The sequence below is a fragment of the Asterias amurensis genome, chromosome 2 (genome assembly GCF_032118995.1).
Source record: "Asterias amurensis chromosome 2, ASM3211899v1".
In the NCBI taxonomy this organism is placed as follows: Eukaryota; Metazoa; Echinodermata; class Asteroidea; order Forcipulatida; family Asteriidae; genus Asterias; species Asterias amurensis.
This window is the reverse complement of record NC_092649.1, coordinates 10,713,240-10,730,536: the sequence shown is the minus strand read 5'-3', so window position 1 is coordinate 10,730,536 and position 17,297 is coordinate 10,713,240. Positions and strand designations below refer to the sequence as shown.

Below are 17,297 nucleotides of genomic sequence, written 5' to 3'. Positions count from 1 at the left end.
GATATTTTTTCACAGGACTCGGGGAAAGTACTGAGTATACAGTGGTAACACACATCAGTACATGTACATGTAGATAGGCATCCCTAGCTACAAAAACGTTTTTTTCCTAATAATGTAGTTGGCAAAAACAAACTGGAGGGTTTTCGTGTGGAAATTTGAAAGTAATGTTAACAGGTGTCGGGCCCTGAATGACATGGAGTCCACGGAGGCCATGGCCTGCGATGCCCCTGGTCTTGGCCTTGTTGCCCCTTCAAAAGTGTCTCATAGACTTTCAGATTTTACAATGAATGTGCCCTTTGCAAAACAAAAAAAATTGACTTGCCCTTTCTAAGATGAAATTCTAGGACTTGCTCTTTCTTAGATGAAATTCCAGGACTTGCCCTTTCTAAGATGAAATTCCAGGCCTGAGGTGTACATTATTGCATGGCAAGAAGTGGAAAAGAACGGGTAGTTGTCTTGAATCCCATTTGTCAGCAGCAAGTATAGCAAAGATGCTGAATTTGCATCGGGGAAAAAAAGAATATTATTTTATTCTGTTGCACATACACTGATACGATCTGCAGATTTGCTCATGTTGCTGAGCTCTGAAAATCCACTTTTTAAATAATTTATTACTTAGAATCCCAACTCCCTTGAGATCCCTTGAGCGTATTCTAAGTTAATCTTGTCATGTACATGTATGAAATCACTGTGAAAGGTGTGATACTTACTCACCCCGACATCAAAAAGGCAGCTGGATTTGTCACATTCCCTGATTTGAAGGGGCCTGGTTTTTTCTTTATAATATGCACCCGACGGAACCCCCAGGCACGTGAATGATTCATTAATGAAAAGTGAAAAATCCTAAGTGAAGAATGATTAGTTTTTTTTTTTTTTGGGGGGGGGGTGTTTCTCAGATTTTTTTTTTTCCTGAATTCAGGGTTAAAACTAAATTCAGTCTTCAAATTTTCTTGTCTTTAGAGAATTAGTCTCTCTTTTGGAGAAAGAAATAGTGTCCAAGTCTTTAGTGTTGTAAGTCTAGTGATGCGCTGATTCTGACATGCGCCTGAATTTTACATCTGGGAGGTTCAGAGCCTATAATAAGGAGGTACCCATGGCAGGCGCCAGCAAGCCATCTTCCAGCAATGTTCATGTTTGCCAAATCTCATTTCTGATATTAAATAACCTTTTAACCAACTTGCAGGGAATTACTAAGTGGGCATAAAGATTACTTTGATTTCCCAGCCAGTGCAGAAATTTGGCAAAAGATTGCAAGCGCAAAATTTGATAAATGTGGGCCCAGGTCTTTCACACATAATTTTAAATGACGGTTGTTTAGGTTGCAGACAAATTATATTCTTTCTCTATTTTAATTTTGAGATGAGTTTTTGAAAACCATATGATCATCAGTCTAACTATAATTATTGATTTACTGAAATATTGTAGGTTTTTTGTTGATTAACGAAATATCAATCCTCATACACACTACAGCCCTGCAAATCCCATGGGGATATCATAGTAAAAAAAAAACCAGTGTTTTTCTCTTCCTTTTGGCTGTCAGCAACATCCACCCTGCAGATGATTAGTGTAATTTAATATCATTCTTCTCCCAGTTTTTTTATGCTCTCAAACATTATTTGTATCATTTCCAGGGGTAGATTCATTCATGCCCGAAACAGTTATTAAAGACTGGAACACATTACCACCACAGACATTAATATCCAAAAATATGGGGCATTAGCCTACTGTAACCAGTTCAATAGACCGATCCATTAAGCTCCGCCCCATTGCGTATTGACAAATCACAACTAGTGCTGGGCGAATAGTGAAATTTTGTTATTCGGATACCGCTGGCCAACTATCCGAAATTAACCGGATATTCGAATATTTTTTTTTGCCGCTAGAGGGCGCTATTTAAAAAAAATAAAATTAAAAAAAAAATTTAAATATTTTTTTGGCCGCTAGAGGGCGCTGTTCGTTGATGGGCGGATTGATATTAGTTTTAGACAGTGTCACTCGGTTCATAAAAATGACCGGATCTAATTTAAAGATGGCGATTTGCTTTTTCTTTTGATCGTGATTGACTCTACGTGAAGGAAAACTTTTGTAATCTTTGAACAAATTACGTCAGAAATGTCATTGTTTTAACTCTTCACGGAGGTGAGCATAGTTAAATACTTAATATATGCTGTTTTATGCTGTCTTAATAGAAGTTTCATAAGGATTCAGACAAAACATTCATATCAGTTGTCGCCCGACGTCCGCGGATATTCGGATATTAAAGAATATCCGGTTACTCGGTTGTAATTACAGAATTATCCGGTTTGTAAATAGGTATTCGCGCCCTATGTGGATATCCGGTTAAGAAAAAAAAGGCATTCGCGGTTACGGATAGGAAAACCTATTCGCCATTAACCGCATATTCGAATAATTCGCCCAGGCCTAATCACAACGCAACGAAGGTCTGACAAAAGGTCCGACATGCATGCGCGTATGCTTGGCACTCGCGGCAGAGTTGTGCAGAAAGGCATTGGAGAGCCCCCTGTGTTCTTGCTCACACGTGCGTCGTGGGTGGAGCCTAATGGATCGGTCTGTTGTTTTAACAATTGAACTGATACCTTTTTTTGAAATTTATTTTCAATGTCATTTTATGATTGATTAGAGAGCATTAAAATGTTATCACTTTGTACCCCAAAACAATTGACTTTCAAAATGTTAAAAAATGTTGACAGTTACCAGGGTCTGGGTTTGGGCTGATTTCATGTGTGCCTTTCTTTAAGAAGTTGATTTTGAGATTGTAAATTTAGTAGTTTAAGAAAGTAAAATCCTTCTTCTTATCTTTGGCAGCGATCAACTTTACTGAAGGACCCCAAGGTGGCCAGCCGCATGGGTACTGGCAAGAGTAGTACCAAGCAACGCTTACCCTCAAGGTTTGTATCTTGTCTGTTTTCGTAGAATTATTTTAATAATCCTTTAAAAAGGAATATTACAGAATTGGTGAGAAAAAAACTTGTCTTAGATCACAGATTTACATCAAACTTACACGGTCTAATGACGATGAAAGTAGAAAATGCCCCTTGGAATATTTCTGTTCGAAATGTCATATTTTATCTCATTTGGAGTTTATTGCTCAGTGAGCATTTTTTTATTAATTTTTTTTATCGATGTCATGCAATAAGTGTTATCGGTTTTTCACCATTTTCTCATGACCCAAATGCTGATCGATCTCAAACTTTTACTGGTTTGTCAGAAAGTGCTTAACTGCCAGCAACTGGTTTTGCTAACAAAAACCAATTCTGTAGCCTAATGTTCCCTTAAAGTTTTAAGAGAGGGGCTCCCAGATTTAAAAACTGAGTTTTGTGATGAACTCATTTTTCGATAGATTGAGTCCTCAATAAAGTAGGAAAAAAGTAAATATCTGTCAAGAAAATTGTGTCAAACTTCATTTGATTTGAGACTTTATCAGAGTGAAATTTGAAACATGAAGTCATCAAACATTAAAAAAAAAATGTGTCATGTTCTTGTACTTTCCAAAGAGGATTTTTTGCACCACTCAAAAGGTCAAATTGCCGCTGTTATTCAATATAATCATCATTCAAAATATAACTGAAATTTCTCTGCTAAAAAATGTACATACTTTATTAGAAATGTGACAAATAACCGACTGTTTTTGAATTATGACTAAAAGTGCACTAGAGACTTGTATTTTGTTTCGACATTTTCTGAAGGACGCTTTATATCTAGTCCATTCTTCTTTTTTCAACCCAAAATTATTTGAGTTTTTCCCAGTGACTTCTCCTTGTGGTTTTTATTTCATTGAGATTTTGCTACTTTTCCCCCTTTTTTCTGGGTGGGGGGGGGGTGAAAAATGAAATTTATGAAACTGATGAAATTAGTTAAATGAAAAACGAGAATTGCAAGCAAGGAGTGATAGACAACACATCATTAGGAGCATCTTTTGTTCCAGTGAAACCACAATTTCAGGCTTATTTTTCAGACCTGATGAGCTTGTGATATTTTTGGCACAGTTAGGGCCAACAGAAAACAAAATTTGGTTTCTCGTATCATGCTGGAAAACAAATAGGGTTGGCAGGCCTCGGATTTCTTTCTTGAGGAGTCACAGCATTTTTCCTGTGGTAAGGGGCACTTATATGAGGAAAATTCATATTTGTGTTTGAACTTTCCAAAGTTTAATGTTTTTGCCTCCGTATTGACTGGATCAAACATAATTTCAGGCATAACTTTCAGACCTGACTGTGTGATATTTTTGGCACAATTATGTCTAACCAAAAACAACATTTTGGTTTCTTGTCTCGCCTGGAAACGATACCTTAGTAGTTTATATAGTGACGTCACACATTGGTATAAAGTTAGTGTTCTTCCCAAGATTTTTTTTTACATGCAGGGCATTCTGGACCTTTATTTCGGAGGTTTGGCCAAATGACGCTGAATCAAAAATGAGGTCTTCAAAATGTTTCCTACTTGGTGTTTATTTGGTTTAAAATATGCTTTCTGGTTTCATTTTGATGATTATTTGTGAAACTGGTGATAACAGTTGAAGAAAAATATGTTGGTTTACCTATCGATCGAAATTAGCGCGTATCGGCCCATACTTCGCGCGTGTTGGTCCCCTACGCCTTCTTGCAACATGGAGGAATACATTTTTTATTTCTCCATGCTTGCAAGGGGGAAACCCTGAAAGTTAAGATCAATCACTGTGCTTTGTGAATGTGGCTCTTGATTTGATTATAAACTATTTACAATAGTACTTTTTCACACGACTCAGGAAATTATACAGAGAATATAGTGCTTTACATAATTTAATAATGTTGTGCTTAGCTACTTTGTGCATAAGAGCTCTGTGAATTGGGCCCAATTTTATGGCTCTGCTTAGCACTTAAGGTAAATTCAGTACTTACATGTACGCTATGCACATTTCACGGGTGAGCAGGAATTTTTTGCTTGTGCATTACTGTTAAGCATTCCTTCGCTTACACAGCTTGAGCAGAAATTTGCCGCTTGCACAATAAGACAGAGAATGGTGAGTGTAAGTGCATAATTCAGGGGGGGGGGGAGGAGGAGTAAACAGAGCCATTAAATTTGGCCCTGTTCAATCTCTCGGCAATTCTGTTTGAATCCAAGATATGATGCTCTCACCCTAAACATGTACTCGCTTACTTTAAAAGAAATGAGAAGAAACAAAATCTGAAAAGAAAAAAAACCCTTCTGGAGCCATTTGTCTGCAAGGACGCCCTAAGCCTTCTGGAACCATTTTCTTCCGAATCTTTTCGGTTGCTTTCTTATTTCAGTGAATGCTCTGGGATTGCTCATTTTCTCTCTCTCTCTGTCTCTCTGCCCTCATGCTTAAATCAGTTCAGTCGAGTGGCGTCCCTCGACGACAGAGACTGTGCTTGGCAATCAGCAAGATTTATTCCCTCTGTTTTTTATTAAAGATGTAGTGACCATGTTTTTGACCCTTTTTTCTCTCTTGAGAGGCAGACTTGTCGATGGCTATTATGAGGAGAGTGTGGCTTTGAGTTGCACTGTGTTGACAATTGGATTGTTATTAAGACCAGCGACCTATTCCATATTCAGAAAGTCTAATGCGGTGATGTGTACTTACCTGACATTTGGTAGCTGCTACATTTACATTTTGTCTTGGTTTTTATTTGTAATATTAATGTGGTAAATTCATGTTGAAATTTTGTTTTCTCATGTCATTAAAGGAACACGTTGCCTTTGATCGGACGAGTTGGTCTATAAAAAGCGTTTTTGTAACCGTTTGTTATAAAATGCATATGGTTAGAAAGATGTTTTAAAAGTAGAATACAATGATCCACACAAGTTTGCCTCGAAATTGCGTGGTTTTCCTTCTACTTTGCGAAATAACACGGTCAGCCATTTATGGGAGTCAAAAACTTGACTCCCATAAATGGCCGACCGTGTTAGTCGACGAGGTAAAAGGAAAACCACGCAATTTCGATGCATATTTGTGTGGATCATTGTATTCTACTTTTACAACATCTTTCTACCTATGCATTTCATAACAAACGGTTACAAATGCTTTTTATAGACCAACTCGTCCGATCCAAGGCAACGTGTTCCTTTAAAACACAGTGTTCAGTAACACAATGTTCATCTACACTGTGGCTTTCTATGAAGGTATAGATTTTTAATGGACAAGCATGTACTGATTGCAATTGTGTATTATGTGCAATTAACTGATTAGGTGCAATATGAATAGCTAGGGCCTATTAATTTAGTTTGTTTTGTAATCCATCCAAGTTAGTTTTTATTGGTTGCTTAATAAACAGCAGTAACCACTCTGTTATGAAAGTTTTAAAGACAGTGGACACTATTGGTAATTGTCAAAGACCAGTCTTTTCTCTTGGTATATCTAAACATACATATATGGTAAAATAACCTGTGAAAATTTAAGCTCAATTGGTTGTCGAAGTTGGGAGATATGAATGAAAAAAACTTGTCACACGAAGTTGTGTGCTCTCAGCTGCTTGATTTCGAGACCTCAAATTCTAAACTTGAGGTCTCGAAATCAAATTTGTGGAAAATTACTTCTTTCTTGAAAACTACGTCACAGAGGGAGCTGTTTCTCACAATGTTTTATACTATCAACCTCTCCCCATTATTCGTTACTAAGTGAGGTTTTATGCCGATAATTATTTTGAGTAATTACCAATAGTGTCCACTGCCTTTTATAAGGCATACTTATTCCAAGTAGCTGTTGCTGAACTAAGGAATTGCATACTTTTGTTCCTTGACTTTTTATTATATTTTACAAATAACACACAAAGGACGATGGTTGTTGGGGCCCAGACCCTCAAGTACTGGCAGGGGCAGCTGATTACGTAGCGGTGTGTAAACAAACCATAATTGCTTAAAACAAGTTTCTGATAAGCAAATTTAAGCAGGGAACCAGATGGATATCATTGGTATTTTGGCTGGTAACCTTTTTTCTGGTAAATTGTTTTGTGCCTAATTGTCAGTGAAGTTATATTTATGATTCTTTGCACTAAGGAAAAAGGCTCCGACGTACAGAAAGCTTGAGAAATATATTTATAGTCGCTGTATATTCTACTCGCAGTCGCTATTCCCTCTTTAAAATTGGCATATATTTAGCTCACTCTAAACCATAAACCATAAGGCTATGCATGTAACTTATCTCCTTCAATACAAAACTCCAAATCCCCATTGCGCCACTAGAGGCCAGTAAGTCTCGAGAGCCGGTCAAATTCAGGATCAAGGAATCTGGCTGTCTAGTGTTTCTCTCTCCCATTGTTATGACCATTTATTGCGAGAGGCTTCCAAGTTGAAACCTTCCCCTAAAAAGAACAGCAAGTGATAAATGTGATGAAAAGGTATGATGGCCTTTTTTTTCGTACTGTACTTAAGCTCTTGCTTTTCAAAATTTCTGCTGCATGGATGTTTTTCAGTGAAAATTCTTTTACAGTGACATTTGCATATATTTGTAATGGGATGCTAAACTTCAAGACCATGACACAATTTCATAAAACATACGAGCATAACAACTTGCTGAGCACAGAAAAGTGTTGCTCAACAGGAACAGGTTACCAGTCAAATTACTTTAAGTTTACACTGTTGTGGCTGGTGCCCCACTAAATTTTTGCTTAGCAAAGATATTTGTCAAGCAGAATTTTCTGCTACACAGTTTTATGAATTAAGGGCCCATGTTCATGTGTGTAATGTACATTGCTGGGGTAGCAGAAAATCTCTACCCATTGCTACATTGTAAACATAGTAAAGTCTGCTGCCATCTAACATACAACCCATGCCTGATCAAAGTCCACTTCTATTTGATTTTTTCCCTTCATGTGATATTTATTCCTGTATTTCATGACACACTGTACTTTGTGAGTGAAAAGAAAAAGAAAGTCTGCAAAGAAACCTTCCTGATTGGGTTTGCTATGATGATTTGTTGAAGAAAACCTACTTTTTGATATCTATTTCTTTTGAATGAGGCCGTTTATTTTAAAATATATACTTAGTTTCAAACATATTTTCTTATCACTTCAAAGTCATGTACAATGATGAAGCCTAATCTCAAGTATCTGAAAACACAACAATGTGTGCAACAAGGGTGTTTTTTCTTTCATTATTTTCTTGCAACTTCGATGATCAATTGAACCAAAACTTTCAAAGATTTTTTATTTTATGCGTAACCTGTATGTTTGGACACACCAATTGAGAGTACTGTTTTTTGGCAATTAAAAAGGATTAAAAATTAAAAGACTAAAAGTGTTAAATGTGGTTAATAACTATTACATAAAGAAGGTGCTTGTTTAGTTGTACCCCCCCCCAGGTTACGGTTACATTTAATTTAGGTAGGTATATACACACTTGATTGATTATAATTTCCTCCATGATGCCTACATACACGTGTGTCCGTTTGACAGCGACCCGGCTGATGAGAGGGAAACAAAAAAATCATTGATTGATTTATTTTGCAAGTGGGTCGTAGTCTCTCCCTGCGAGCAGCTGGCCGCCAACCACAAGATGAAGTACGGCTGGCCGCGTTGTCTGTCCTCTTGACGAGGAGGGGAAAAAGCCAGATTTTGTAGTATGGGGATTTAGTGATTGCTCTATTTCAACTTTCAAGGGAATAGTGAATGGTGGGTGGGCTCCACCTTGACTTTGTATCATTTTGCAAGTTTTCAAAGGGCAAGTACATGTACAGCAATGTTTTCAAGGACGGTTAAGTTCATTTCAGTTCAGGATTAAAACAAGCGAACCGGTTCCCCAAACCAAACGTGTTGATTGATTGATTAATTGATTTGGTCTATTGCTGTATAAAATACAGTAATACAATAGAAGTTGCCTTGGATCTTTCAAAACAAGTCCGAAAAAAAAAAAAAAAAAAAAAAAAACTTTTTAACATTGACTATTATGAATGGAGCCTCACTATTCCAAAATAAAATGACATCCTTCTCTTTAACTTGATAAATAATGGACATGTACTCTGTTTCTATGTTTATTTGTATTGATCTGAGTAGGCGGTTGAATGAATGCAATTTTGTTTCTGGAGTCGCTCTGCTGAGACCTAGTATTTTTTTCTTGGTCCGTCTCCTCCGTGCCGATTGAGATAAGCCTCAGGAGGTTGTACTTTTTTCCCCTGTACATTATTTAGTCAGTTTTGTGTGATTGTATGTATAGGGCTGTGTTTCCCAGCCCCTGTAGGGAGATCTGAAGAAAGTGGTTGAGTCATAGTTGAAAAAGATCTTCTTCTTCGGTGAAGCATCCACAACGAATTTTAAATTTGATTTTCAAAATTTTAGTCTTCGTGATGTAAGATACTCGTATTAGGGCAGACATGGAAAATATTAAATAATACAAGTATTAAGTTTGGCACACACTCAGAGTACATGTCATGAAAAAGATTTTTGGCTCTAGGGCCACTGCAGATTTGACCTTTGAAAAAATACGTAGGAATTTTTAATTTGATTGACTTAAAAATCTTTGTAATGAAAAAATAAATTTTTAAAAATGAGTATTGGGCAGTTCAGGAAAATACTAGGGGAACATTGTGTCTTTGACGATGCAAGTATTAAGTTTGACATTATTAAGTTAATTAATTAATTAATTTATTATTAAATTTGTCAAAGAATGTCATGAGAATGATATTTGGCTAAGGAGTCATCGCAGATTTGAAAAACATATAGGAAAAATAACAAGCAACAACTCGCACAAATTTTGAAAATTTGGAACAAACTCTGACTGTGGACTGTGGCAGTGGACACTAATGGTAATAACTCAAAATACTTTTTAAAACCTTACTTGGTAACGTGTAATGGTTGATGGTATAAAACATTGTGAGAAACGGCTCCCTCTGAAGTGATGTATTTTTCGAGAAATAAGTAATTTTCCTCGGATTTGATTTTGAGACCTCAGATTTAGAACTTGAGGTCTTGAAATCAAGCATATGAAAGCACACAACTTCGTGTGACAAGGGTGTTTTTTCTTTCATAGTTATCTCGCAACTTCGACGACCAAGTGAGCTCAAATTTTCACATGTTCATTATTTTATGCATATGTTGAAATGTACTAAGTGAGAAGACTGGTCTTTGACAATTACCAATAGTGTCCCAAGCCTGTATATTTGCTTTCGTTGTTGAAAGGGCAAGGGCACCAAGGCATTTTCTCTTTGGCAAAGGGCACCCTATGAGGAAATTGTAAATTTCTACTGGAGCATTTCACGGGCACCAAGGCAATGGCAAGGGGCAATGGAGGCAATCGCCTCCGTTGCCTCCGTGAAGTGTCAGGCCTGGCGTCCACTGCCTTTAAATTCCAAATGCTTTTATTATTGCAAAATCTTATCACCTACCTGCCGCATTACAAGAGTAGAAAAAAAACCCCACCAAATCCAACCCTTACTCATAACTTGATGAAAACTGTAAAAACTGCATTCCAAATGATAGGCTGAAATTTGAAATTTGAAATCTGATATCAGAATACCGTTTCATCAATCGACACAACCACTTCATATCCCTATTCATGCAAAATGTGCTTTATTGGTTTTCCACATTGAACATGTTGAATATTCAATGTAAAGTACAGTACCACAGAGTTATTCAGTCTGGTGTCTCTCGCCACCATACCGCGCTCACCTCAAGCCTGAATTATTCAGTGATTTGCACAGAGCATCTGAAGTGCCACTTAGATGTCCCAGTTGTCTGTTCAAACACTTTTGATTAAGCGTATCACACTTCTTTCATTTATGACGCAGTGAATAAACAGAGGATAGGCTGGTACATTAGTATCAATCAGTTAAACGCATTGAATCGTACATCAGTTTACAGGGTTTACATGTAGAACTTGCGCATTGTTGTAAAAGCCACACTTAACGTACATGTACTCACAAACAACAATTATGTGTTGCTATTTCTGAGTGGGCAAATATTCAGTGCATATTTGGTCTTGTTGGTCCCTTTGGATTTTATGCATCAGAGGTATCTTCTACCAATGATGTTATGCAAAATTTGGAATATGTGAAGAGGCAGCACTGTGCTGGAAACCTGTGCTTGAAGGAGTTTTCACAAAGCCGGGTTCTCCCAAATACCAAAATAAAATAAAAACAAACTGTTTCGCCAAGCACATCACAAAATTACAAATAAACACTGGCTTTTGAATTAATGCGTCATATGCTCACTTATTTATTTACAATAATATTTACACTTGGACCAATTTCATAAAGGGAAATAAAATATGAATAAGTTGCTAAATTAAGATGTCGCAAATCAGTGTAAACATGATCTTTCAATGTCTTGACGACTACTGTATAAATGTACATGAGTTTTGCTTTTGGCTTCCACCGCCCACTTTCTACAATATTAGTTCGTTTTACATCACCCAATCCTCGTCATATAGGCTTCGAGAGTCTCTCCCCTTGAGCCGGGTGTTCCGGGTGTTGCGATGTGTCCTCCCACGCAACCACTACTCATAAATAATATAGGTCCGGCTGAGTTACATTTTCTCACTTAACAATACAAAATTGATTCGGATCGGCCGCCCGTCAAACAAACATGCAAGCACTTATATATACTCAACATCAAATTTACACTTGGTTTGCAACAATCGCCACTAGTGAACTATAGTGATTTAGTTCACTTATGAGGCACCCCAAGAGCCAATACAAGAAAAAATATGGGGATATTAATAATGTTCATTGTGGTTTTTTACCCGTATACACAGATGTGTGTCTGTAAGCACTGTTGTCCAGTACCATCCGAGTTCTGTGAATAAAATCACAGGCATATTACTCGGGTGGGATTCGAACCCAAACCTTTGCAATTCTAGAGCAGTGTTACACCAACTAGACTGCCGATATTGCCCTGTGGCTTGAGGCAGTTCGAATCCTATGATTATCCTTGATTAATAATGTTAAGATCTACCTGACATCCATCACTTATTCTTCCCTATTTTGTTTGGTATAATTGTGTGTCATCTAGGGAGGTACTCGAGAGACAATTCCAACAGCTGAAGTCAGAGATAACCAACTCTGCTAACTCCATGCCTGATGTGTTTCAACTGGTCCAAGAACTCTGTAACGCTGCAGAAAAATATTTTGTGCTGAAGAAACTCTTCTGGAAGGTGAGTTATTCGCCTTACTCTCGTGGCCCTTTTTGACTTGCTTGGGGTGGATTTCATGAGGAGTCTTATCTCGAGTTAGGACTAGCCTAAGCCCCCTTTTTAATAACTCCTAGGACTATCACCCCAATTCTGAAACAACTACACTGGCTCCCTATCTCTCAACAAATCATCTGGGAGGGGTTAAGCTGATGCTAATTGTCCACAAAGCTCTTAATGGCCAGGCTCCCCACTATATTTCTGAACTACTTCAGGTTTACACTCCATAAAGGAATCTTTGATCAAGTTCCATGCTTCTCCTCATTGAACTCAAGTCTCCACATTCATAGGGAGACAGGTCTGTTTCTTCAGCTGCTCCACGCATCAGGAAAGATCTCTACCACTTAGTCTTAGATCTTGTCTCTGTACCACAAAATTCAAATCTCTTCTCAAAACCTATCTTATGTTACAGGTTTTCAAGGACTAATTTTGGCGGTCTGTTTTTCTTTTGTTTGTTTTTTGTTTTTGCTGTGCCTTGAACACCCAGCAGGGTGGATATTGCGCCTTACAAGTCTTCTTATTTCTATTATTTCTATTCTTTGTGAAATTGACGGGTTTTTTAGGAGACTGATCTCTCTCATACCCCTGGGCCAAATTTCATAGAGCAACTTACAGTAGCACATAAACGACACAACAATATATGCATGTCTACCAGAATAAGGTTACCATCCCAAATCCCTGGTCACAAAGTGACTGGTCTCCTGCTCATCTTTGCTTTGCAGAAAATGTGTAGTCATATATCATCATACGAGCACTGGACACGCTTGGTAATGTCAAAGACCAGAATTTTCAATGTGCATAAAAGACAACAAAATCTGTGACAATTTTGAAGTGTTTCTCAGATTCAAATAATTTGTTGAAAAAATTAACACCTTTTAAAAAACTATTTGTTTCTCACAATGTTTCAACTCTCTGTTGCTCTTTAACATGTAAGTTTTTATGCAAACATATATTTTGAGTAATTACCAAACGTGTCCTGGTTTTTTTTAAGGAGCTTTATGAAAATGGACCTTTAATGAAAGATCTTCTGTTGGAACTTTGAGTTAACCTTTTAAATCTTTGATTATCCGTAGACCGAGGATCTGTTTGAGTTTATGATTGCTCAGCTCAATCGCTACCTGCCAAAGTCTGAACTGAACCTGCAGAACAATGAGCGGGGAAGACACCATCGAGCTGATGAGTTGGAGTAAGTTCAGATTGGGGGAATGTCCTTGACTCACTTTGCTCATCTAGGCCCAATTTCATATAGCTGCTAAGCACAAAAAAATTGCTCAGTATGAAATTTCTTCCTTGATAAAAACAGAATTACCAACCAAGTTTCCATTTGTTCAATATTGCTTGTTATTTGTATTCAGCTGTTTTGTTTTGCTTAAATCCTAAAAATCGCGTGGAAATTTGGTTGGTAATTCTGTTTTTATCAAGGAAAAGATTTCATGCTAAGCAAATTTTTGTTCCTAGCAGCTATAAATTGGGTCCAGTGCTCAAACTCATGGCTCTGCTTTACTTTAACAAAGAATCAGCGCTTATGGAAGCAGGGTATTCTGCGCTTTGCTTTTCATCAGCAAAGAACTGGCACTTTCGGAAGCAGGGAATTCCGCCCTTTCGGTCCAATTTGTTTAATGGGTTAGCAGGAAATTCTTGCTTGTGTGCGTACTTCGTCCCCGTTATGTGGAGTGTACAAGTAGCTAAATATCTTCCTGGATGTTGTGCAAAATCTCCCTGATTCGCAAGCTGCAAATGTTTCACTTATGTTGTATGGGAAACCTAAAACAACCGTACTGGGTGTAGTTTTTCTTTAATAATAATAATAATAATAATAATAATAATAATGATTTACTTTTAATATAGCGTCTTACATAAAAAATCTCAAAACGCTGTACAGTGTTTTACATATTATAAACATTCAGCTAAAAAAGAGTAAGCAAAATACAGCAAAATTACATTGAAATTACATTTTCTTTAGAAATGTTTTTAACATCTGACTATTTCGTTTTGTTTCTTTCTAGGTTGGCCATTTTGCTGATTGAGAGTTTGGGGTTGATGTTTCGAGAGACAGAGATGGCCCCCGGGAGGCTGAGTACAGTCAAAGCAAACAAGTAAGTTTAAATGTGTTCTGATTTTCACTGTGCTTTGTTCATTCTTTTTAATAATAATTATTTCTGGTACTAAACCAGGAAATATTCAGTTTTAAATGTACAACCCAAAACTATTGGGTAGATTTGGGTGTGATTGCTGGCTATTCGGCAGTTACATGTTGAAGGGCTTCTGCTTGGCGGCCTCGAATAACCATATTGACAAAAGAGGGAGACTGCCAAGCACCGGCACATTAATCCGGAGGTCACAGTTTCAAGTCCCACATTGATAATTTATCTTTGTTCAACCTAAAGTTTTCCAACAATTTACCATTAGTTTCTGATCTGGTTTATTTCTTGAAAATATTTTTAGCGATTTAGTTGTCAAGTTAAGTTCAAATAAATTTGCCAATTCAAAAAAAGTTTCTCCCAGATTCTGTGTGGGATTGGAAAACATACAAGCTGTATAATTGCTGAAACTTTCTTGATGTCTTTTAATCCTGATGTGCAGTGGCAAAGCAGTGCTGGATTTAGTGGTTGTGCTGACCTGCTTACCGGAGGTGCCCCAGCGATGGCGTCCACCAAGAACCAAGGCCCACTCCTTGCTACTGGAGACCGACGCTGACAGCTGGGAAACGTATGGTGATGCTGAGGTTAGGATTGTAGCATACCTCTTTGTTTTAGCTATTCCTCTTAATACCTCGTGCTCTTAAACCAACCTGATACATGTACCCCCACCCCTAAAAACCCAAAACCCAAACAAATAGATATCAGGATTGTAACACAGCCCATGGCCCAATACATGTAGATGGAGCTGCTTAAGCAGAAAGTATTGCTTGGCAAATTTAATGCCGGCCAAATTGAGCAGGATATCAGTTATAATTAGTACAAGTGACATGGTGTTTTGGCTGGTAACCTCAATCTGGTAAGCACAATATTTTTGTTCTAGGCAAATTTTTGCGCTGAAGATCAGCTTTATAAAATTGAGCCCTATTATTGATTTGGCTCTAAATACCTCATGCTCTTAAAATATCCCCCTTGTCCATCACTGAGAGAAAAAGAAGAACAAAATATCCTCGTCAATTTGGAGTTCCACACCTGAGTATCCTATGTACTTTCTTCATACTTTCAAAATTTCATAAAGCTCTTTAGCAGAACATTTTGCTAAGCAATATATAAACGGGGTACCTGTTAAATATAAAAAGGGCACCAGTTACACACCTTCACTTTGAATGGCAATATCTGTTTCTGCTAAGCAGAAAATTTGCCCAACAGCTGTATGAGATTGCGGCACCCTTTAAATCTTCAACGTTCAAACTTGACATTTGGTATCGTTCAATTTCTTTCATTTTGGTTTTCACTTTGTATGACCATCTTCTTGAATAATCCTTTTAAAATTTTCTGGATCTCTGGAAGGGCAAGTTTCATTACAACAAAGACAAAATGAAGAGAATGAACAGTTATTGTGTTAGCAAGAAAGCTTTTTTCCTCTTTTTTAAAAAGAGCCCCAGATTTTATCAGGTGTAAGTTGATTGTTGCTAAACCACAGTGTAGAGACCATAAGATGTTTTCTTTTGGTTTGTTCAGTACCTTCATTGATGCGGCAAGTTTTAAGTGCAAAAAATTGACCTGGCGCTCTGTACAAATGATTACGTTTTAATAAAAATAGCAGAAGGGGGGGTCATGGCCAAGCATTCTAAGGCATTGAACTCAAGTTCGATGGCTGAGTCATCAGGTTGGAATCCTGGATGTGATGATTTCTTGTGTGGGTTCCATTCCTGGTCGTGATGATTGTGTTCTTGATGCGCTGTCTTGGCTGAGCTGTCAAAGCTCACTGGATTAAAGCTCTGGCTTCAGTATTTGTGCTATTGGACTTTGATAAAATAACTAACTTTTAAGATATCTATTGTATTAACGTTCAAATTCTTACAGCTACACCAACGGGTAGTCATACATGTAGTCACTCATCATCAGACTTCAGTAACATCGAGATGTTCACAACAAAGCTAATGTGGACTGTGGCCTATTTCTAACACGTTGCAGCACTCACATTACCCTCTTTAATCCCAGAATTCTCCCAGGGGACACTTTTTTTTCATTTGACAGCATTTTGGCTGATGTGCTAATGTGTTGTGTATGTAGACACGAAGAGCCAAGGGTCATGTTTCATATTTCACAAATTTGGTCCTTGAAGCTGCTTCTGTCTGCTTTTCAAAAAAAAAAAATTTCTTCCTCTAACTGATCAATTTCAGAGCCTAGGGTCATATTTGGTTTTAAGCAAATTTGTTTCTCTCTGTTGGTTCCTTCTATCGCTTACAGCCTCGGGATTCTTGGTCAGGTTGCAAATGAAAATAAATGAGAGCCAACGGTCGTGTCTGATATTTTTAGTGAGTTATGTTCCCTGGCTGTAGGGGTAGTCTTTTCTTATTGATCTAAGGATGTTTGCAGAGTCTCTACACACAACCATAATTTATACAGAGTTGATAGCCATGGGCTTGGAATTTCACTGAGAACACTGAATATTTTACTGTCCAGATAGCTGCACTCACTTCCAAGGCTAGAATTAAACGGAAGCCTTGGCCTTCCTTGTCTTGGCCTTGGTGCCCCTTCAAGATTCTCCCGTATAGACGTTAAAGATTTCCAATGAAAGTGCCCTTTGCAAAGTGAAAGTGGTCTTGCCTTGGAAGATGATGGTCAAGGCCTGCCTTGACTATTTCATGTGCCAAGTGTTTGCTAGCGACTGGTAGGTTTAAATCCCTTAAACAAAAAATGGTTTAACACAATACATACAAATTGCACGGCCCTACATTGTGTACATTGTGTACAGTTCTCAGAATGTGTGTGAAAGAGGACTCTCAAGTGTGCTATTGTGACCCCCTTTTTTTTGGGGGGGGGGGGGAGTCTCGTATTTCATAAACTTATCATTCATGTAGCTGTCCTTAAAAAATAATAATCACTTTAAGATGCCTGTATATAAAAAAAAAGAACTGGTGATTGTTTTAAATATTATTTCTTGATTTGTTTTACTATTTTTAGAAATACTTTGAATAAATACCTCTGTAAATCAAGAAATGTTTAAAAATATTT

At 37.5% G+C, this 17,297-nt stretch overlaps 2 protein-coding genes across 2 annotated transcripts in view; one reads left to right on the top strand and one right to left on the bottom strand.

Annotated features, from left to right (window-relative positions):
- LOC139934062 (dolichol-phosphate mannosyltransferase subunit 3-like) overlaps window positions 1-17,297 on the bottom strand; it is a 535,719-nt gene that overhangs the window by 22,868 nt on the left and 495,554 nt on the right. The gene's annotated exons all lie outside the window — the stretch shown is intronic.
- LOC139953998 (uncharacterized protein C12orf56-like) overlaps window positions 1-17,297 on the top strand; it is a 42,366-nt gene that overhangs the window by 12,319 nt on the left and 12,750 nt on the right. Inside the window, exons 3-7 of the mRNA XM_071953629.1 lie at window positions 2,827-2,909; window positions 11,961-12,102; window positions 13,212-13,324; window positions 14,145-14,234; window positions 14,722-14,863. Of these exons, the coding sequence (XP_071809730.1) occupies window positions 2,827-2,909; window positions 11,961-12,102; window positions 13,212-13,324; window positions 14,145-14,234; window positions 14,722-14,863 (570 nt within the window). The remainder of the gene's footprint in view (window positions 1-2,826; window positions 2,910-11,960; window positions 12,103-13,211; window positions 13,325-14,144; window positions 14,235-14,721; window positions 14,864-17,297) is intronic.